Here is a 23,599-nt window from a genome sequence, read left to right on the forward strand (position 1 = left end):
GGGGTCTGGCTGGTATTTATCAAGGGGTATGGTCTGGGGTCTGCAGTAGTTTAGGAAGTCTGGTGTCTGAATTAATTTAGGGAGTCTGGCCTATGAATCTGTACTTAGAGGGTCTAATCTGGGGTCTTTATTATATTGTGGTTGGGAGGTTATTCTTGGGGGATCTAGTCTAGTTTCTGTGTTCATTGCGAGGTCTGGTCTGGGGTCTTTGTTTCTTTAATGGATCTGGGGTCTGTATTTACTTTTCGTACAGTTTTCTGTGAGGTCTATATTAAGGGGTCTGCATTTATTTTAGGGTCTATATTCATGTAGAATTCATCAAGTGGTCTTGTCTGTGATCTTTGATAGTTTGGAGGGTCTGGTGTAAAGGCTACATTTATTTAGGGGCCTGGTGTTGGGGCTGTATTTATTTCGGAGACCCAGTCCGGGCTTTTAATTTTTATGGGGTTCAATGTCAATGTCTATTTAGGGGTTTGGTCAAAGGTCAGAATATTAGTGGATGTGGGGTGTGAGGTATGTATAGGTTTATGGAGTCTAGTATAATGACTTAAGAAAGAAATATTACGTGCCCTTTAAAGGGAACCTGTCAGCAGGATTGTGCAAAGTAACCTACAGGCAGTGTCAGGTCAGCGCCGTTATACTTATTACAGTGATACCTGGTGATGAAATCCGTCTTTGTTGTTGTTGTTTAATCTTTATTTTCAGTTTTGAGTTAATGATAAGCTTGTGCTCCAGGGCGTCCTGTGGTGGGGTCTTCATGTGGTGCTCTGATAACGTATTCACCAGTATGGCTTCTGACATGTCACTGATCCTTCATTGCCCCCTAGTTAACAAAACTAATATTATATGTAAATACCGAAAAATCAGAGCACCACATGAAGACCCCTCACAGGCCGCCCCGGATCACGAGCAAAACATTAACTGAAAATTGAAAATACAGATTATACAACAACCACAAGACGGATTACATCACCAGGTATTGTAATCAGTATAACGGCGCCGACCTGACACTGTCTGTAGGTTACTGAGCACAATCCTGCTGACAGGGGCACTTTGCTTTTCAGAATCTCTCTGACGTCCTGTTTTAAAAACTGATAAATAGGAGATTAAAAAAGAAATAGGGAAAAGTTATTGTTTTCTCAATTTTGCAATGGGCAGCCTACTTCTTCTCAAGTTTTCCAAACATAGCAGGTTACCACCGCTGCGAAGATTTCTTGAGCACTGTCCTGTGTTTTCCATCAAAGCCCCGTCTTCCATCTGAACGGATGACACCAATGAATAGATGTGAACTTGCTCCCTGCTTTTCCAGTTAATGTTTTTGATAATAGATATTTTCTAGCAACCGCTCTGATATCCACTTTATATGGCACAGATTGTCTGGGGTTTTTTGTTTTGTTGTTAAATGTCAGACAATATAGGAGCTGTTTTTGGAAAGAAAAATGTCTAATCAAACAACTTCGTTTTTCCATTCTAGTTTCATTACCATCGTATTAGGCTTAGTAAGGAATGATTCTACTTTCTTCACAATTAAAAGTCCCATAAAAGTCTACATATCTCTTCCTAAAATAATATACTTTCACAGTGCCTCCAACATAGTATGATGCCCCCATAGCGCTCCCAATACAGTGACGTCCCCACAATTCCTCCACATACATTATGATGACCCAGTGACAACAACACAATATATTGGCCCCCACAGTCCCACAACACAGCATGATAGTCCAAACAGTCTCACAACACAGTTTCATAGCCCCCTATAACGACATAACACAGTATAATAAGGCCACCATTCCACCAGACAGTATGTTGTTGCACACAATCCCACAACACTGTATCATAGCCCCCATAGTCCCAAAACACAGTAGAAAGCCCCCCCACTATCTCACAACACAGTATGATGTCCCCCACAGCACTCCACACAGTATGAAGGCACCCACAGTCCTATAACAGAGTATGTTGTCCTTAAACACAGTATGATGGCACAGGCACCCACAGTCCCACAGCACAGTATGAAGCCCCCACAGTCTCACAACACAGCATTATGGCCCCCACAATTCCACACCATAATATGGTGTCCCCATGGCGCTCTCAATACAGTGATGTCCCCACAATTCCCCCACATACATCATGATGTCCTCAGTGACCACAACACAGTATGTTGGCCCCAATAGTTCCATAACACAATATCATAGCCCCTATAATGCCATAACACAGTATAATGCCGCCACCATCCCACAACACAGTATGATGGCCCCCATAGTATTTAAACACAGTATGAAGGCCCCCACAATCCTCCACAGCATTTCACACAAAATTACAGCCCCCACATATATACTCATTGATAGAGTTAAAGAAAAAAAATCCCTCCCCATTCCCCCCATTGTTTTGGAGACTGCAGAGTGTGTTCTGAAGCTCCACACGGTGGATATCATGATGTGACACCATGAACCTCACTGCGCTGAGACATCAGAGCTCAGATGACCAGGGAGAATGAGAGACCAGTGATATCACCCCCCAACTGATAATATCACTCATACACACATGGGTGTCAGAGTTTACCTTAAAGGGAATCTGTTAGCATGATTTTACACCCCAAACTATAGTTGTGTGCAGGTACCTCTTTCATAGACAAGTCCAACAATACCTTTACAGGGCCAGTCCATCCTTCTGTTATTGAGAAATCAGCATTTGAGTTGATATGCAAATGAGGCTGAAGAGCTATTTGTAGAACTGAAGCCTCTGTCACTCCAGCTCTGTTCTCCTTCCAGCACCGCCTCCTCATGCTTGAATAATGACTCCTTAGCCCAAATTCAAACAGTATAGAGCCTGATAGTTAAGCAGGCGGAGGCGGTGCTAGAAGCGGATGATGTCACTTGTGAATCTCAACGTGGACCACAGCAAAGGGCAGCTGTCATAAGGGATGGGAGCGGGGTATAAATCGAATCGAGACAGGTGAGTAACAGTAATAAAGTGAGACAGCCATATACCTCAAGGTATTTTCCAGTTATGACCACCAGTGATCAGCTGTAATTTGTGGGTAAACTGGACAGTAAGTGCTCGATTTCCCTGTAATGCCCCCACAGGTGGGAACAAGCATTACATGTCACAATTTCTAGTCATTGTGCTGTCTGTGTAATGCAGGACTAACCGTTCCCACAGATGGTCTTGATACTGAAATTATATAGGTTCTTTGGGGTTTTACAATTTTTAGAAGAATATTTTTCAAAAATTTTTAAAGCAAATGAATCTTTATTTGAAATTACATTTCTAGAGACAGAAAGCACCTTACTAAACTTTTAATTTAAGAAATTATTGAAAATCCACCTGTGGTATAATGGTCGGACTTTTATCTTCTTCCTATTATTTTTTTTTCTCATTTTTACAAAAACTGTTTTTTTTTTTTAAAATTATGCACTTTACCAGTGTAAAATACAGTAGAAAGTAGAAAACTTCAAGTAACATATTGGCAAAACAAAAAGCTGTTCAAATCTTAATAATAATGATTAAGCGCACTTTTCTTTAAATATAAAGTTGCATGGGAAATGGTGCCTTAGTGCTATTTGTACCTAGGAAAGAAGAAAAAGAAAGATGGACACATTTTGAGGGACACATAAAATACAACACATTAATTCAGATATTGTTAACGGGAATCTGTCAGCAGGTTTTTGTCATATAATCTGAGAGCAGCATAATATATGGCACGAGACCCCGATTCCAGCGACGTGTCACTTACTGAGTTGCGTGGTGCAGTATTGATAGAATCCCTGTTTTCTCTGCTGTAGATGCTGAACTGTGTATAACCCCGCCCACATCACTGATTGGCAGCTTCCTGTGTACATTGTCAGCAAGCTGCAAATCAGTGGTGGGGCGGGGTTACACAGATTAGCTGGACTGACGTGCACGTGACACCTAGTCCAGCAGTGATAATCTCCTACTGATAAAACACCGATTGTATTAAAACTACAACACACAGCCAAATACGTGACACATCACAGAAATCAGGCTCTTCTTCCCTATATTGTGCTGCACTCAGATTTAATAGCAAAAATCCAATGACAGATTTTCTTTATAAAGTTAAAAACTCCCTCAAAGGGAACCTGTCAGCAGGATTGTGCACAGTAACCTACAGACAGTGTCAGGTCAGTGCCGTTATACTGATTACAATGATACCTGGTGATGAAATCCGTCTTGTGGTTGTTGTTTAATCTTTATTTTCAGTTTTGAATTAATGTTATGTTTGTCCTCCGGGGCGGCCTGTGGGGGGTCTTCACGTGGTGATCTGATTAGGTATTCATCTGTATGGCTTCTGACAGGTCACTGATCCCTCACTGACCTACCCCATAGTTTATGGCGCCTGCCTGCAGAAGGGGTTTTAACTAGACCATAAAGGGCCGTGAAAAGGTTAAAAATATAAAATCACTTATTCTCACCTTACCACTCACCTCTCCAGACCTTGCACTCTTTACCATCACCTGTCTGCTCCACGTCACATCTTATCACCGCTGCTAGCATTGGAGTCCTAGGGCCTCCTCACACCAAGTTTGGACTTCAAAGTCTGATGAGGCTTGGGACATTTCCACCCGTGTCTAGGCAAAATCACAACATCACTTTGCCACGTCATGACTCATGACATCTTGACCATATGTGCTTGTGTAAAAGGGTCCTGGGCCTCATCAGAGCCAGATATCAAGACCTAGCGTGAAGAGGCGTGGGGATTTAGTGTGAGCAGTGGGGATAAGAAGATGTGACGAGGATAGGATAAGGGTGGTGAGGAACAAAAGGGTGGGAGAGGTGGGCAACTAATGCAAGGTAAAATTAAAAATAAATATATGAATACAATTTTATGAAAAATAGCAAAGAAATTTTACCGAAAAGCCATATTTAGGCTACTTTCACATTTACATTTTTAAAATCTGTTTAGACCGAGACGGTGCAGGAGAGGGAGTGAGAGTCTTCGGGCATGTGCCGTGGAAAAAAGCGGTCCGGCGCTGTCAAAAAACGCTGCAGGGAACGTTTTTTTTTGCAGACGCCGGACAGGCATTTTTTGCCGTATCCGGCAAAAGCCGGACACGCCGCATGGCCATCAGGCGCAATGCGGCGATAATGCTAGTCTATGGGAAAAACGCCGGATCCGGTTTTTACATTTTTCGCTGCATTGCGCCTGATGCTTAAAAACGTAAATGTGAAAGTAGCCTTATAGTGATTTTCACATGAGGAAAAAACCTATGGTCTTATTGTTTTCATGTGGATGATCATTAACACAAACACAGTGCGAATACGTCACCAGACTCAGCAATCCGAAGTTCACGGTCAAGAAGGTGAAAAAGCGCAATTCAGGGAAAACCAGCGAACAATTGAAAGTTGCTGATTCACAGAGAAAAATGTGCATTCATCCATTACCCTAACTGCTTGGCTGTAATCTGAAGCATGTGTATATACTTTTCTCAGTCATAAGGGATTTTCACGACATTTATAGTATTTCCCGAGTATTCCATAAATGTGGGAGACTAAGGGCACAGTCAGACGGCCGTATAGCACGGGCGACGATCACGTCGCAATGCTCAGACTGGCCGGTCCAATTTTAAGTGCTGTCCGAAAAAAACAGTAATATGTCCAAGAAAATTGGTTGTGTGCATGAGTCCGATGGGTGAAAAATGCGAAAAGAATTGACATGCTGTAGATGTTGTGATGTAGCGATCACTAGAGGGTTGGGGTACACTCACCTGGCAGCGGTATTTGAACACACGGCAACAGTTTCTTCATTAAAACAAGTCCATCTCTGGTTTATTACACCTCATAAACCACTGTAGGCCGTGTAAACATCACAGAACCGACCTGACATATAGGCCATTTCAACCGCGGTTATGTCCGCACAGTTCAGTCACTGATTCTGGCCTCCCACTTTATAGAGAAAATAGACAATATCCGCCAGGAAATCCGCTCCCAATCACCAAGTTCAGTGACTCCCATCCCTCCCTGCATTTCCCCTGGCTCACTCTCCACATTCGATCCCATCACAGAAGAAGTCGTCTCCAGGCTCCTCTCCTCTTCTCGTCCGACTACATGCACAACCGACCCCATTCCCTCACATCTCCTCCAGTCATCACAACTCACCTAACTACAATCTTTAATCTCTCCAGTCCCACTCATCACTTCTGGTTAACCCATAAATCCAGCCCTTTACAAAAAATATAGGTTTGTGAGACTACAAATCCCATCAGCCTGTCCTGGATTCAGACTTCTGTCTGTGCGATACACACCTGTCTCTCATTATACCACTATTCGGTAAATCACAATGTGATACTGCTTCAAATCGGCAAGGAAAAAATAAGTAGTTTCAGAAATCTCATTCACTTTGCTGGAACTGTAAAATGCAGTTTTTCATGACCAAAAAACATATAGTGTGAACTAGCCCTAAGAGTGTTAAGGCAATGTGCACATGGCGTCTTTTTCAGGTGGATTCCATCTTGAATCTTCCATAAAAAGAGCCTCAAAAGCGTTCCAAAAAATGAACATGTGCACAGCAACGTCAAAAAAGACATTGCCGTGCACATGTTCTATCTTATGTCACTTCTTTTACCTGCCTCAGGATTCGGAACCCCCTAAGTGGTTAAAAGAAATGGCATGCTCTTTCTTTTGTAAAGGCTGCCAGTGAAGCCACCATAAGAAAACTCAGTGGCTGCTCCGGCGTCTAAATGGTTCCGAGCGCACATAAGCCTTATGGTATCTTCATGGCACTGGTACTAGTGTGTTTTATAGAAACCATATAACCAGAAATACAAAATACAGAAATACAGTGTTTGATCATAGTCGGATCTGATTTTCTCAGATGAGGAGGAGATGGAAAAAATGTTTCCATCTTCTTCATTCTGTTAGTCCGTGGATATTGGACTGCACTCGGATATCATCCAAGTTCAGTCCAATGTTTCCCATGGACTCTTTGACTTGCTTGGTCTGGAGAAAAGATCAGATATGCGTAAAGTCCAATAGAATAACATTAGTCCGAGTGCTGTTTGATGTTTTGTCGGATCACACTCGGACCAAAAATACGGTGTTATGCATTAGATGAGTGAGAGTCCATTATATACTAAAGAGAAGAACTGGCCAGATTAACCAAGGATGAGTGAAGGTGTCATCAGGCAGACTGCACCCTTCACCCCTTCATAACCAGTCAATTTTTCATTATTGGGCTTTTTTGCTTTTTCCTTACCTCCTTCCAAGAGTCATAAGTTGTTATTTTACCATTTTTGTAAAGTACTGAAAAATTTGAAAAAAGTCAAAGTTTGGAAAAATGGTGAAAAAAAATACATTTGGTTTTGTTTGAATGATTCCCAGTTGAGTGTAATTACAGCTATACCAAATTTGTATCGTTTTTTCTTTAGATTTTAGTGGCTAAAAAGAAAATTCAGAATTTTTTAATTAAAAAATGTATTTTTTGACGATATTTTCGGAGATGCGTAACTTTTTTTCTTTCAATGAACCTCTGTGAGGGCTTGGGGTTTTTTTTTTTGCCTGCCACGATGACAGTTCATGGGGTTTTTTCATTACATTTTTCTAGAGAAGGTGAACATTTTTTTTTCTCTTTATGGCAGTTTCCGTATAGATTAATTCATCTTTATTTTTTGAGAATTTCGACTTTTATGGTTATGGCGATACCAAATATGATTGTTTTTCATTTTCTTCTTTTATTTTTCAACTGAGAAAAGGAGGAAATTCAAATATTTATAATTTTCGAAAACTTTTTTTACTTTGTTTTTTTTAGTTACATTAAGGCTGGTTTCACATTTGCGTTTTTTAGCGCTGGAAAAAAACGCATACCTGCGCATGCATTTTTTCCCCTATATTTAACATGGGTGCGCATACCTGCGCGCTGGTAAGCGCATGTATGCGATTTTCATGCGCTGCGTTTTTTTGGGGTGTGCGTTGGTATTTTCCAGACGCAGCATGTTGCATTTTTTGGCCCTGCAAAAAAGCGCATGCGCACATATGCGCACGTTTTGCGCTAAAAATGGCCATTATAGCCTATGGATGCGCATATGTGCGCACTGGCATGCTCATGTATGCGTTTTTTTGCATATGCGTTTTTTTTTTTTAACCATGGAATTTAGGGGTTTGGGTTAGAGTTAGGGTTAGTTAAGGGGGTTTAGGGTTAGGGTTATGGTCAGGGTTAGGGTTGGGGTTTGGGTCAGGGTTAGGGTTAAGTATGGTTTGGTTAAGGGTTAGGGTCAGGGTTAGGGTCAGGATTAGGGTTAAGTATGGTTTTGTTAAGGGTCAGGGTTAGGGTCAGGATTAGGGTTAAGTATGGTTTTGTTAAGGGTTAGGGTCAGGGTTAGGGTCAGGATTAGGGTTAAGTATGGTTTTGTTAAGGGTTAGGGTCAGGGTTAGGGTCAGGGTTAGGGTCAGGGTTAGGGTTAAGTATGGTTTTGTTAAGGATTAGGGTCAGGGTTAGGGTCAGGATTAGGGTTAAGTATGGTTTTGTTAAGGGTCAGGGTTAGGGTTAGGGTTAGGGTCAGGATTAGGGTTAAGTATGGTTTTGTTAAGGATTAGGGTCAGGGTTAGGGTCAGGATTAGGGTTAAGTATGGTTTGGTTAAGGGTTAGGGTCAGGGTTAGGGTTAGGGTCAGGGTTAGGGTTAAGTATGGTTTTGTTAAGGGTTAGGGTCAGGGTCAGGGTTAGGGTCAGGGTTAGGGTTAGGGTCAGGGTTAGGGTTAGGGTTAGTTAGGGTTTAGGGTTTGGGTTAGGGTTAAGTATGATTTGGTTAAGGGTTAGGGTTAGGGTCAGGGTTAGGGTTAGGGTCAGGGTTAGGGTTAGTAAAGTCATGGTTTGGGTAGTGTGAGGGGCCACCTAAAAATGTTGGAAAAAAACGCAAACGCGGTAAAAACGCACTAAAAACGCATACAAACGCATAAAAACGCTGCGTTTTTTTCATGCATGCTCATAAAAATGCTTGAAAAAACCGCAGCAGTTGTATGCTTATGTATGCGTTTTTTCAATGCGTTTTTTTGCGGGAAAAACGCGCTGCAAAAAAAAGCAAGTGTGAAACTAGCCTAAGGCACTTGCTCCCAAGATAACTTGATCGCTTGTTCTATTTAGTGAAATATCATAGTGTTGCATCATATAGTGAAAATTATGCCTCATGCTGCACTTCAATGTGGGAATACATTGGCAGTGACAGGGGGGCTTTCAGTAGACAAAGGGGAACAAACACATCAGCAACCAGTCGATTTAACTGCCTCTGTCCGTGATTGACAGCGGCATCTAATTGGTTCAACAGCCGCAATTAGAGCTAGCTCCAGTCGCTGGAGCTACAGAGGAGAGGGAGGAGGGGTATGACGCTGCAGTTTGTTTGTCTCTGAAACACTGTATAATATTGAAAATGCTACATAATTATTTTAAATATATAGTAGCATAATTTATTACCGATCCTATCTGAGTAGAAAGTAATATTAGAGTGCAATAATAGAAAAAATTAATATTTTTCCGAGTCTGTAAACAGGTTATTTTTTTTATTTTATTAAAAATAATTGCATTTTCGGCATAATAAATTCACATCATGTACCATACTGTATCAAATAAACAATCGAGGTTTACAATAAACATAGATTCTTAAACTCAGGAAACTAATCTTCCATGAAATCAACTAAAGTTTATTAAAAAATAGAAGAGAGAAAAATAATAAAAAAAACAAAAAAAAAACCAAACAGAATCTAAACTTCAGGTCCTCTAGTATTTCAGTACATTTCATCCTAGCAAATATTAATGAAGGTGTCCGGATCCAGAATGGTGGTGAAATTCCTGCCCTTGGAATAATGGATGAATTAATGGGTGTAATTGCAGTGTGGGGGGTATACCTGGGTTGGGGTGCGGAGTAAAGAGGGTTGGTATGAGGGTTGCATGAGGTATGGGCTGAATGGTCAAATGTGGAGGATGAATGGCTGCTGCGGAAACTAAGTGTAATGGGTGTGCCAGTGCATGCCCAATAATTGGCGGCGGGGTTGGAAAAAGGGTCGGTGTTAATGATGAGGAAAGGGAAATAGGAGAAAATTGAGATTGGGGGAAATGATTGAGATGAGGCAATGGAAAATGATTGACATGGGAGTGCATGGAAGCCGTGACGGCATATCGCTGCATCAGGGCATGGTGGATGGTGGCGATGGAGGGATGATGTTGGATGGACACAGGCTGGATGGTTTGTGCAGTTGAGAAGACAGCAGAGCCATTTGTTGGCAAAGCTTTAAAGTGCTTCGTCAACAGCTGTTTCTGCATATGTTGTTGTGCCTGCATTTGCAATATTTTATACTTATCGACTTCATCTGGTGAAAATGTGACGGGTTGTGCTAAAGGAGGACCAGATGATTTATGATGAGGCCTATTGTCCATTTTCCTAAAATCCTGCATAGTACAGTCATAAAAACATTTTAGATTTCCATCCATAAGACTCAGTTTTGTATTTACATCGTGTCGCCCCAATCTCAACGATTCTTCTTTGGTCTCTGGTGAATTGATTTCACCGGGATGTCTGAGAGAGGGCAAAGGACATGAGAAGTTAAGGTGAACTGGGTCAGGGCTTTGCATAATTGGTTGTTCTTCACAAATGAATTGTCCTTCAACTTCAGTTCTATTTTCTGTGTTTATTTGAATAACATTATCCAAAATATTGGTATCACAATTGGTCATCACTGTGACTTCACAGCCTTCTGACCCATCGGGCAGACCACTGCTAACATTTCTCATCATGTGGTTCTTACTACAAAAATCTAAATTGTTGCTACTGGATTTTGCTTCATCATGCACTTTCACATCTACCATTCCATAACCTAAAGAGTTACACTTTACAGAAGAAGAGCATTCAGAGGGTTCACTAAAGTCAATATCATATTCCATTGTCCTGTTCTTCTCTCCATCTGTTTGTGTTGACACCAATTTATCCTCTAAAGGCGAACCCGAAACCAATAGCTCTTGCATATTGTCTCTTTCAGGTTCTACTCTATTTTTGGAAGTACTGTTTCGACAGTTTACCAAAAGAGGCGTCACATCTTGGGGATGACACTGAAGAAAGTCTTTTGTGGCACTAGTGTCAGGACCTTCTGAATTAATTGGACTTCTAGGGGGATTTGGGAGGTCAATAATTTCTTCAGGGGAAGCACAAAAGTCATAAACTCTTGATTCCACAGTTTTTATATTAGACTCTTGTATGAAATTAAACTTTTCTCCTACATTGTCTGAATCCAAGTCATTTTGTTTTTTCCGATATTTGTTCCTCGCATGTTTGGGGCATAGCAAGGGCTCTATATAGTCGTTCCTTGATATCTCACAGAATGTGTTGTGCTTATGGCGTTTGCATTTGCAATTCAACTTTTTATCCCCGTCAATGTAGTTCCTTTCAGAACATATATCATTATTGTGCTTTGCTGGTCTCCATTTGTCTCCATTCGAGGATTCTTCTTCAGTCAATGAGCAGCTGAGATGTTCCTTATATCTGCATGATGAATTACTGCTCAAGGAAGAACTAGAATAGGACAACTGTGAAGAGGATGTTGTATGTGATATATCGGAATTTGTATCACTATCAGAATCTTTCCAACCACCAATATCTGCTTGATGACTCTCTGTAGATGTTTTAGAGTCATACAGTTTATCCTTCCGAAGGCCATCATGGTGCAGATATTTTCTTCTTTTCCTTTTATCCTTACAGTGTCCATTTTCCTTAACCATGCAGAGATCTGTTTGACCATGGGAAGATTTTTTGCGTTTTCTTGAATGACAACTTTCCCTAATAGCATTTTTCCGTGAATGAGTAAAATAGGTGGAAAGCTGAGGTTCATTTTCACAACAATTAATACTCTTGGCTTTATGTGTGAATCCCATTATTGTTTGATAATTATCAGCGCTTTCCATGTCTTTTTCTATTAAGTCTTCTACGAACATGCCTCTCTTCGGCTCTGAAGGTGAACGATCCAGGCCACTTTCCACCACTTTCTCTACATTAAAACCTGAGGTCTTGTTCGCATAGCTTCGACTACATCGATCCATGTCTTTGCATCTAACAGTTTCTCTATCATCTGGCTTTCTCATCTTATTTTTAGGAGAACCTTTAAAATCAAAATATAATGGGTTGCAGGCGTAGGATATCGAAGGCTGAGTTTTTGTAAACAAGAGGAGTTCTGTTGGCCACTGGAGAATGGTATTGCCATCTTTGCTCAAAACACTAAGAAAAGATAGTGCTTTGGTTTGAGTATTGGTATTTAGAGATTCACCTAATGAGTGCCCTGGGGCTGGGAATTCACGTGGGTCTTCATGAAGATCATTAGATGTCTCGCAATTTCCTTCTTTTGACTTACAGCTAGGCTCATCCTCGGCTTGTTTTTGTGAAAGTAAATTGGAAAAATGCTCAATTAATATTGCATCCGCAACAGTGTGCTTGCTGGAACGAGTCTCTTCAACGCCGATCTGCATTTGGCAATGGGATTCTGTCGAAGTCTCAGAAGTTGGCTCGGTCTCCGAAGGAACATTTGCTTCTTTTTGACTTGGTTGATCCGTACAACAAGTATCTGGAGAATGCATATTCGCTGTTACGTTTGATTGGGCAATTTCGTTTTGTTCCTTTGAGCTTTCTTGACTGCTTCTGTCATCCTTAAATGTCTCTGCGTTCGCAGGCATGTTGTCTGGCAGGGACAAGTCCGTTTCATCCGGTTGAGACGGCGCGTTGGTTTCTGCCGCGCTTTCATTTAAGTGTGCATAGTGTCGAAAGCTTACAGACATTTGCTTTGCTTTATGGTGAAGAAATTGGCTGTATTCATTTACCTCATCCAGACTCTCATTGAAAACCGATGCCGAAGAATCCAGCTTTAGTAACGCCTTCTTAGAGAAGCAGAACGAGACGCTGGCTCTATTGTTGACACTGCTGCTGTTCGAGAGAGGAACCTGTACCTGGTTCTGCTTTTCAACAAAGCAGCAGCTGCTATCTTTCAGTACCTCTCCGTCAAATATAATGTCTGGTTTCTTCTCTTCAGTACTGCCGCTGCTGCTGGTGACGGTTTCTGAGCTGCACATGACGGCGCACCTCAGATTTTCAATTTTCTCATCCTTTTCAGTAATGAAATCTTCCTGGGGTCCTTTTAATCTGGGCGCTTTAAATAAAGGAACCTCATCGGCAATACTGAAAGGCAAAAAAAAATATATATATATATATATTACTGAAAGGGCATCAAACAGAATATCAAAGTATAGGCAATATTTCTAGTTTTTTAGTTTTTCAAACAATATCTTTAGCTTACTTCACACCACATACGGCCCAGATCTGTGTCTATACGATAATACAAGTTTGTCAACTTTAAGGGAATCTGTCAGCAGCCTCTTGCTATTTAATCCAAGAGCAGCTTAATATAGAGCAAGAGATCTTGATTCTATAGTAGTGATGTGTCACTTATTGGGCTATGTGGTTCAGTTTTAATACAATGAATGTTTAACAGCAGGAGATTATCACTGCAGGACTAGGTCTCACATGCATGCCAGTCAGGCTATTCTGTGTAACCCCGCCCACACCTATTATTGGCAGTTTGCTGACAATATTCACAGGAAGCAGCCAATCAGGGTTGTGGGTGGGGTTAAATGCAGCTCCGCATTCTGAGTTCTGCTATATTTACATCAGAGAAAGAAGTAATTTTATTAATATTACACTAAGCAGCCCAATAAATGATAAACACATCACTTTGTACTGTGCTGCTCTCCAATTGTCTCCATTCGAGGAGACTTCTTGAGTTGATATCCATCTGAGATGTAACTTATATCCTCATGTATCAGCTGTCAGGTTCCCTTTAAACTACTGGCACATGGGGCTCATTTTCAAATAGGACAGAACCTGTTTAAGGGACCATATGGAGCTCATAAGGAAAAATATGAATCTCATTGGAAACATACGGTCAAAAATATATTATTGCAAGCAACAACATATGCACAAGTTTCAAGTTGTGTCTGCTGCAGTTTTTTAGCACAGTTGCATGCATGTTACTTGTTCCAGTGAACATAACTTTTATGCAGTTTAATAAGTATATTATGTCTGCAAGACTCGAACGCCAAACTAACCCAACCAACTAACTAAATTGTTCGGGAGGAGGTCAGGTTTCTAATATGACCTGAAACCAGACTGAATATTAGGATGAGTAGGGCTAAGAAAGCCAAAAAAGGGCTTCTGGGTTTCGATTGAACAAGGAGATCCTGCTGTCAGTACACTTTATAGGTGTTTGTTTTCCAAGAAAAAATACACACGTGGTCAAAATTGTTGGTACCCTTTATGTAATGACAGAAAATCCCACAATGGTCACAGAAATAACTTGTATCTGACAAAAGTAATAATAAAGAATCTATGAAAATGAACAAATGAAAGTCAGACATTGCTTTTCAACTATGATTCCACAGAATTAAAAAAAAAATAAAACTCATGAAATAGACCTGGACAGAAATGATGGTACCCCTGAAAATAATAATAATAATTTGATTTGCATAGCGCCAACATATTCCGCAGCACTTTACATTATAGAGGGGACTTGTACAGACAATAGATATTACAGCATAACAATAATCACATATAACAACAGATACCAAGAGGGCCCTGCTCGCAAGCTTACAGTCTATGAGAGAGGAATAATCTGAAATAATGTGGCAAAAGGGACATGTTAAATCACGGTGTGTCCACTAATTAGCATCACAGGTGTCTACAATCTTGGAGTCAGTGAGTGGCCTGTATAGAGGCTACAGGTACTCACTGTGTTGTTTGATGACATGGTGTGTATCACACTCAACATGGACCAGAGGAAGCGAAGGAAAGAGTTGTCTCAGGAGATTAGAAAGAAAATCATAGACAAACATGTTAAAGGTAAAAGTTATAAGACCATCTCCAAGCAGCTTGATGTTCCTGTGACTACAGTTGCGCATATTATTCAGAAATTTAAGCTCCATGGGACTGTAGCCAATCTACCTGGACATGGCCGCAGGAGGAAAATTGATGACAAATCAAAGAGACGAATAATACGAATGGTGACAAAAGAGCCCAGAAAAACTTCTAAACAGATTAAAGGTGAACTTCAAGCTCAAGGAACATCAGTGTCAGATCGCACCATCCATCGTTGTATGAACCAAAGTGGACTTCATAGGAGACGACCAAGGAGGACACCATTGTTGAAAAAAAATTATAAAAAAGCCAGACTGGAATTTTCCAAACTACACATTGACAAGCCACAAAGTTTCTGGGAGAATGTCCTATGGACAGATGAGACAAAAATTGGACTTTTTGGCAGGGCACATCAGCTCTATGTTCACAGACAGAAAAATGAAGCATATCAAGAAAAGAACATCGTCCCTAATGTGAAACATGGAGGAGGCTCTGTTATGTTCTGGGGCTGCTTTGCTGCATCTGGCACAGGGTGTCTAGAATCTGTGCAAGATACAATGAAATCTCAAGACTATCAAGGGATTCTAGAGAGAAATGTGCTGCCAAGTGTCAGAAAGCTTGGTCTCAGTCGCAGGTCATGGGTCTTGCAACAGGATAATGATCCAAAACACAGCTAAAACCACCCAAGAATGGCTAAGAGGAAAACATTGGACTTTTCTGAAGTGGCCTTCTATGAGCCCTGACCTAAATCCTATTGAGCATCTTAGGAAAGAACGGAAACATGGCGTCTGGAAAAGGCAACCTTCAAACACGACACAACTGGAGCAGTTTGCGCTTGAGGAGTGGGACAAAATACCTGACGAGAGGTGCAGAAGTCTCATTGACAGTTATAGGAATCGTTTGATTGCAGTGATTGCCTCATAAGGTTGTGCAAAAAATATTACCGTAAGTAAGGACCATCATTTCTGTCCAGGCCATGAGTTTTATTTATTTTTTTTTAATTCTGCAGAAGCATGGGTGAAAAGCAATGTCTGACTTTCAATTGTTCATTTTCATAGATTTTTTATATATTATTAATTTTGTCAGATTCAAGTTATTTCTGTAACCACTGTGGGTTTTTCTGTCATTAAACAAGGGATACCAACAATTGTGACCATGTGTGTACCTTTTATGCAGAGATCTGATGTACCAATCATGGGAAATCTAGTGTATTAAACACAGCACTATGGGCGTGGCAATGCACTTAGTGACACTGCCACACTCCCAGTGCACTTCCAGCTTCATTTTGCTTATGTCTTTAATGGTGCATTTCTCATGACTGTAAATGAAGGAGAAAGTGGAGTAAATAGGTTTAAAAAGGAATCGTATTATATAGATACAATTATAAATAACAGGTGCCAGCTACCAGAAGCTGAATAAACAAATGATTAGAAGCAATGTGTATATCATTAATACTCAGGTGAGAGATGCCCTGTACCTCAACAGCGGTATTAGTGAATGTAGCCATGGGGCAATGAACAAAGCATGAGGAAAGGCATGGCTTACCACAACTAAAGAAAACTGCAGCAGGACTGGACCTGATGGTAAGGCCCCAACACGCATTTCACGTGGTAATCGCTGCTTTCTAAAGGGGATGTGAGCAAGTTGGTACAGTCTTGTGCAACTTCTTTGCATCTAGAATGCAACCTTGTCTTTTGTTTCAAATTTCTCATGACTGGCAGATCAGATCTCTACCCAAAAGGTATTCTTCTTGGAGGACAAGTACAACCATACCACTACTTCCATAAAAGTGTGCCCATAGGTAGAGATGAGCGAACCTTTCAAGATTTAGTTTTGTTTGGACCAGTGTATGTCCCGATGTTCGCCCAACGGTTCAATGAACATACCCAAACCCCACTGACTTCAATGGAAGGCAAAAACCAAACGCATAGACAACACCGTGAGTGGGGCCGAAAAGCAGCCAAAACAACTAAAATTAAGGGTAGACACAAGTAAAAGTGGCATCAATTGACCTATCAATTGTGCTATAAATAAATAATGCAAAATTACCGTCAGTGTTAGCAAGGCTGGTTATCAAGAACAGATGGGTTCCACACTGTTTTTTTAATTAGCTAAATAAATAATTTAAAAAACAGTGTGGGGTTCCCCCCATTTTTGACAATCAGCCAAGCTAAAGCTGACAGCTGGAGGCTGGTATTCTCAGGCTGGTAAGGGGCCATGGATATTGGCTCTGCCAGCCTAAAAATAGCAGCCCGCAGTTGCACATAAATGGTGCATCTATTAGATGGGGTTCATAATTGTGGGGTTGATGTCACCTTTGTATTATCTGGTGACATCAAGCCCACAGGTTAGTAATGGAGAGGCATCTATATGACGCCTATCCAACACTAATCCTTAGTTATATTGTAAAAGTTCTCATGCTCACAGTGACGTCAGGCTGTATAGTCGCTGTATAGACCCATCGCAGGACAAATGGATTATCTCGGAGGGACAGGTAAGAAATATTGTGGTTTATTATTTTAATTCTGTTACAGGAGATCATGGTTTCTGTGGAAAGGGTGATGACATGAGTATGGTTTAATTTAGATTCATTAAAGGAGTCTTTGTCATTCTTTTAATTATAGGACTTCATTCTGGCTGTGTTTCTTTACAATATAACTATAGGATTGGTAATGGAGAGGTGTCTTATAGACTCTCCATTACTAAACTGTGGGCTTGATGTCACTAGACAATACAAAGGTGACATCAACCCCACAAATATGAACTCCACTTGTCACAAGTGGTAAGTGCCAGAACTGGCGCATCTAATAGATGTGTCTTTTCTGGGGTGGCTGTGGGCTGCTATTTTTAGGCTGGGAGAGGGCAATATACCATAGCCTCTTACAGCCTAAGAATACCAGCCCCCAGCTGTCTGCTTTAGCAAGGCTGTTTGACAAAAATGGGGGGACCCCACACTGTGCTTTTAAATTATTTATATAAATAATTAAAGAAAAAGCGTGGGACTTCTATTCTTAATAACCAGCCTTGCTGAAGCTGACAGCTTACAATTGCATTACTCCCATCAGTTGCCGCCTGCTCTCGCTTTTAACAGTTGGATAAAACTCTCAACATTGTCCTCTACTAGCACTGATTGCAGAGCGTGCAGGGGGCAGTGATGTGAGCTGTCTTCACTTTCTGCACTCGGTGCCGTGGAACAGTGCAAACAGTTCCGCTGATTCACAGGAGCCGGTATGTGTCACGCTGATGACAAAGGGATGTCATCCGTGTGTCATCAGTGTGTACATATGCGGGACGTTTTACGACCTGTGCTGCTACTGGAAACACTGACATCTGATAGAGCCCTTAGTGAACTTAGTCATTTATTGAACTTTGGGCGACCTTTGTAGATTTTTAGGGAAAAAGTTAGGGAATCCAAACACGAATACGAATGTGCAACGTTTGTGCTGAATTTGAGATGGACAAGCGTATTCCGATAGATTCTCTTTATGTTGCTGCATCCCTCTCAAATTTCTGCTCATGAACCCTTACATGTCTCAGCGCTCTTAGCAGGCCTATAATTTCTTTCAGAGAAAGGGAAAACAACTTTATGAGAACATCTGGCATCTCCCATCGCTATAATTAATGGTAACAGAGGGGTCACATCATGATCCTCCCCCTCATGAGAAGTTGCTCAATGCCTATTTCTTATTATTTTAATATTGTCACCTTCCTCCCTGGTTACTGATTATTTCATTATAAGAACAATTACACTATGGTGAAATTGATGGTTTACATGATACTATATATAAATATCCTACTCCTACATTATTAGCATTTAATTTTCTTTCCTTTTAAAAGGGGCAAAATCTTTTAAGCAAATAAAGGTTATTTTCTGAAAAGTTATAATATTTTTCACATACTTTTTGCTGCAATTCCTATTTTCTTTTTAGGAACTTTTTTTATTCAGTTACTTTTATTTTTTTAAATAATTACTGGTCATATAATTTTTCGTTATTCTGATAACTGTAAATGCTACGTTCATACATTGCGTTTTGTGTTGCTTTTCTTAAGTACCGTAACTTAAATGCTGCGTTTTAAAGGGAACCTGTCAGCAGGATTGTGCACAGTAACCTACAGACAGTGTCACGTCGGCGCCGCTATGCTGATTACAATGGTACCTGGTGATGAAGTCCGTCTTGTGGTTGTTTAATCTTTATTTTCAGTTTTGTGGTAATGATATGCCCGTGCCCTGGGCGGCCTGTGGGGGATCTTCATTTGGCGCTCTGATTAGGTATTTATAATGCAGACTGCTGACAGTCACTGATCCCTCACTGACCTGTCCCATCGTGTGCCTAATGAATATTATATATATCTTGGACAAAAAAACCCTTCTGCAGGCAGGCGGAGGTGGCGGCGCCTGCGCTGCAGCCTGATCGCATATGTACTGTGTTTGTAATTAATTTTTTTGCTGTTCTCTTGATATTGATATTCCTAAAAAAAAAAAAGTTTGAAAATGGCGCCGGGCGCGCCTGCAAAGTAGCAGCTCTCGGTGATCCGATAGCCGCTATTGTGCAGGTGCTGGCGGCCCCTTCTTGGAGAAGGAAATTTTCTTATCTCTAGTAAGATGGCGCTGCTGGGACCTACGCAGTAGCAGCTATGGGATCACCGATAGCTGCTACTGTGCAGGCGCGCCCAACGCCACTTTTAAATTGATTTTTTTTTTAAGGAATATCAGGAGAGCAGCAAAGAAATTAATTATAAACACAGTACATATGCGATCAGGCTGCATCACAGGCACCGCCGCCTCCGTCTGCCTGCAGAAGGGTTTTTTTCCCCCAAGATATATATAATATTCATTATGCAAGGTTACGGAGGGATCAATGACCTGTCAGAAGCCATACTCATGAATACATGATCAGAGCACCACATGCAGACCCCCACAGGCCGCCCCGGAGCACGGGCATATCATTAACACAAAACTGAAAATAAAGATTAAGCAACAACCACAAGACAGATTTCATCACCAGGTATCATTGTAATCCGTATAAGGCCGGGATCACACAAGCGAGAAACACGGGCGAGTCTCGGATGTTAATACCCGGCACTCCGGAGCGGAGCGTGTGGCTCCATGTATTGCTATGCGGACGCACGCTTCGCTCCTGAGTGCCGGCGGCAGTGCCGGGTATTAACATGTGAGACTCAGCCGTGTTTCTCGCATGTGTGATCCCGGCCTCACGGCACAATCGGTATGTTACTGTGCACAATCCTGCTGACAGGTTCCCTTTAAACCACAGGTAAGAGTTATGAGATTTCAGAAATCTCCTGTACGTCCTCTTTTTCATTTTTTTCTAACTGAATTGGAAAACTTGTATTGTTTTTCAAAGCTTTCACCAATTAATCAATTTTGCAGCATTTTTTCATCTATAAAAAATCAATAAGAAAGTGAAAAAATGCTGCAAAAAATGCAATGATTTTTTTTTAGACATTTTTGGTGAATAAAACTGAATTTATTAAACATATATTATAGACAAAGCACACATGTAGTCCGCACCCAAAAAACACTGCACCAAAAACGCAACCAATAAAGCAGCAAAATCTGCTTTGTAAGCTGCTTCTTTATTGCCAAGAGAGCAGGTTTTGGCTGCAGAAAAAAAAGCAGCGAAAAAGCAACATATGAACATAGCCTAAAGGTTCTACATTTAATGACAGCAAGAAGATGTCTTGAAAACAACAGTAAGCGCATTACAAATATGTATTTCCTTTAAAGAAGTTGTCCACTACTTGGACAACATCTTGTCATACCCCTCACTTGGCCCCGATAAAATAATAAGGCTACGTTCACACGTAGCGGAACTCTCGCAGAAGTTACCGCAAGAATTCTGGAATTCAATTCCACGGGAAAATCGCATTTTAAAATCCCGCGATTTTCCTGCGGAAAATCTAGCGTTCTGCAAGCGTAATTAGCTTGCAGAATGCTAGCGTTTTCCAAGCGATCTGTAGCATCGCTTGGAGAACTGATTGACAAGTTGGTCACACTCGTCAAACATAGTATCTGACGAGTGTGACCAACTTTAAGAAATTAAAAATAATGTTATTCTCACCTTCCGACGGCCCGATCTTCTTCCCGTCTGTCTCCACGCTCCCTGCATCTTCTGATCCCAGTAATCCTTAGCGCGAATGACCGTGATGACGTCGCGGCCTCGTGTGACCACGATGACGTCGTGTTTCGCGATGCCGCAAGGTCATCGCGGTCATTCGCGCAAAGGATTTCTGGGACCGGAAGATGCCGGGAGCGTGGAGAGAGGCGGGAAGAAGATCGGTGGCCGTCGGAAGGTGAGAATAACAATATTTTTTTTTTTAATTCTATTTTTTACAGGGATATGGTACCCAGAGCCCGGAGGATAGTCTCCTCTCCTCCGGACCGTGGGTACCATCCGCAAATGTTCTGCTTTTTGCATGGTGGGCACAGCCACATGCGGAAAGTAAGCAGAACAATGCATCCTATGTGGGCGGGACCGCCACGATTCCGCTAAATTAATGAGCATGCTGCGTTTTTTACCGTGAAGCGATTCCGCTGCGGAAAAAACGCAGCATTAGCACAGCATTGCGGAATCCCATAGGAATGCATGGGATGCTTATTTTTTGCGGTTTTGCGGCAAAATCACGCGTTTAAAACCGTCACGAAAACGCGAAAAAAACGTCACATGTGAATGCAGCCTAAAGTTTATACTCACCTCTCAAGCCGCGCCGTTCCCGCTGTGTCTGCACCCACTATCCCCGGGGCTCCAGTGCTGATGTTGTGACACATGACACCAACGCCCAATCAGTGCTGGCGTCACTGTCCCTGCCTCCCGTCGAATTGAGCAGGAAGAGGAAATAAGAGGTCAGCTGCAGCCCCAACTTCCTCTTCATGTTCAATTTGTCTGAAAGCTGAGACAGTGACGCCAGCGCTGATTGGGCGCTGGCGTCAGGTGTCACAACAAATGCATCAGAGCCCTGGGACCACGAATGCTGACACCGCGGGACTGGATCCGGCATGGATGTGAGTATAAGCTTTATTATTTTATGGGGTCAACGTTTTGATCAAGAAGGGGTTGTCCTACTAGTGGACATCCCCTTTAAGGAATGGCTTGCCTAAGTTTAAAGAGACATTCCAGTTACCTCAAAATTTCATCATTTACAAGATAGGTGATTCCTGCCATATTGGTGGGGGTCCGAGCACTATCACCCCCACAGATTGCCAGAGTTAGGGTATGTGCACACGCTGCGGATCCGCTGCGGATTTGGCCCTGCGGATCCGCAGCAGTTCAGCAGACAGAGTACAGTACAATGTAGCCAATGGGATTTAAAATCCACAGTGCACATGCTGCAGTTTTGCACCTCATGCATTACGAGGTGTAAAACCGCAGGCAAAACCGCAGAACTTATGTCCTGAGGATTTACCTGCGGTTTTCTCTCCAAAATCCGCACACTCAAAAAACTACGTGTGCACATAGCCTAATGGATGAGGTGTAAAACTGCAGCGTTTCTGCACCAAATAATTGACATGCTGCGGATTGTAAACCGTGGAAAAATCCGCAGCATGCGCATGCGCACTGCGTTTTTTTTCCATTGAAAATAAAGGTACTGTACAACGCAGCAGATTTCACTACGTGTGCACATACCCTAAGGTGGCACTCTGCTAAAATAGAAATCCCACCTATTACTGCTGTGTATATTTTACGCTGCCTCCATGAATGCAGCTGTAATTGCAGTGGATATATTCAGCTCGATCACGTTATGTCACTTAGTCAGTACATGTAACATAACTTAATTATCCTGAATCGGAGGAAAAAAATTGCAATCAGGATGTATTGTTTTATAAGGTTTTCTGCATCCTCAGATTCAAAGCTTCTTAATTTGAAATCTCACCAGTCTGGTTGCTTGCGCAGCTCCGCCAGCTGATGAAGACGCTTGAGTGCTTTCTCTTGCTTTTTTTCATCTTTCCAGGACTTTGAAGACACATTTCGAGCAAATTCTCTTTGTTTCAGTTCTTTTAATCTCTGTAGGAAAAAAAAAATGTGTATCACTTTATGCTGTAACATGCTATTTCCCTTTTTATAGTAAGTTTTATACAATTTCTATGACCATCAGATAACGCAGAATTTCCAATAACCCAACACTCACCTTTCGGCAAATTTTGTCAAAGTGTTTTTCTAGCTTTAATCGTTTTCACCCTCATTGACTTGCTGAAATTAAAAATATTAAAAACCAGCGGAATCCACCTTCCTCTGCTTCTACACAACACCTCTCCGCTGCTGCTCCCATGGAGATGTCACGATTGCAACTCGCGTTACCGCTGCAGCCGATCACTAGACTCAGTATCTTTCGCCTTATGTATCGGAATCACCTCTGAGTTCAGTGATTGGCTGCAGTGATGTCAGCATGGCAGCCTGTTGCTAATCACTGGGAGCAGCGGTAATGAAGCGTTGCCGGAGCAGAGGAAGGTGAATTCAGCTGGTTTTAATACTTTAACTAAAGCAAGTTGACAAGGTGAAAACAATATATTTCTGGAAACTTTTTTAAGCACTCCAATTTTTCCAGGAAACAAAATTGATACATGCAATACCATCAGGGAGGCGTCTGATTAGCTCCAAATTTATTCTGTCGCCGGACAAAGGCCCCAAACATTAAACCAAGTCCTGGAAGTGATGATCCCGCCCCCGCGGAGCCCTGAGCTCACATCATCCAG

General features: G+C 41.6%; 1 protein-coding gene across 1 annotated transcript in view; it reads right to left on the reverse strand.

The window, feature by feature from the left end:
• Nucleotides 1-7,549: 7,549 nt before the first annotated feature.
• Nucleotides 7,550-23,599, reverse strand: part of ZNF804B (zinc finger protein 804B) — a 455,182-nt gene continuing 439,132 nt past the window's right edge. The window contains exons 3-4 of the mRNA XM_073581949.1: nucleotides 22,780-22,910; nucleotides 7,550-13,158 (exon numbers count right to left, since the gene is read on the reverse strand). Coding sequence (XP_073438050.1) covers nucleotides 9,756-13,158; nucleotides 22,780-22,910 — 3,534 coding nt within the window. The 3' untranslated portion in view covers nucleotides 7,550-9,755. The remainder of the gene's footprint in view (nucleotides 13,159-22,779; nucleotides 22,911-23,599) is intronic.

Source organism: Dendrobates tinctorius, unplaced genomic scaffold (genome assembly GCF_039654945.1).
Source record: "Dendrobates tinctorius isolate UK_male_01 unplaced genomic scaffold, ASM3965494v1 ptg000070l, whole genome shotgun sequence".
NCBI lineage: Eukaryota > Metazoa > Chordata > Amphibia > Anura > Dendrobatidae > Dendrobates > Dendrobates tinctorius.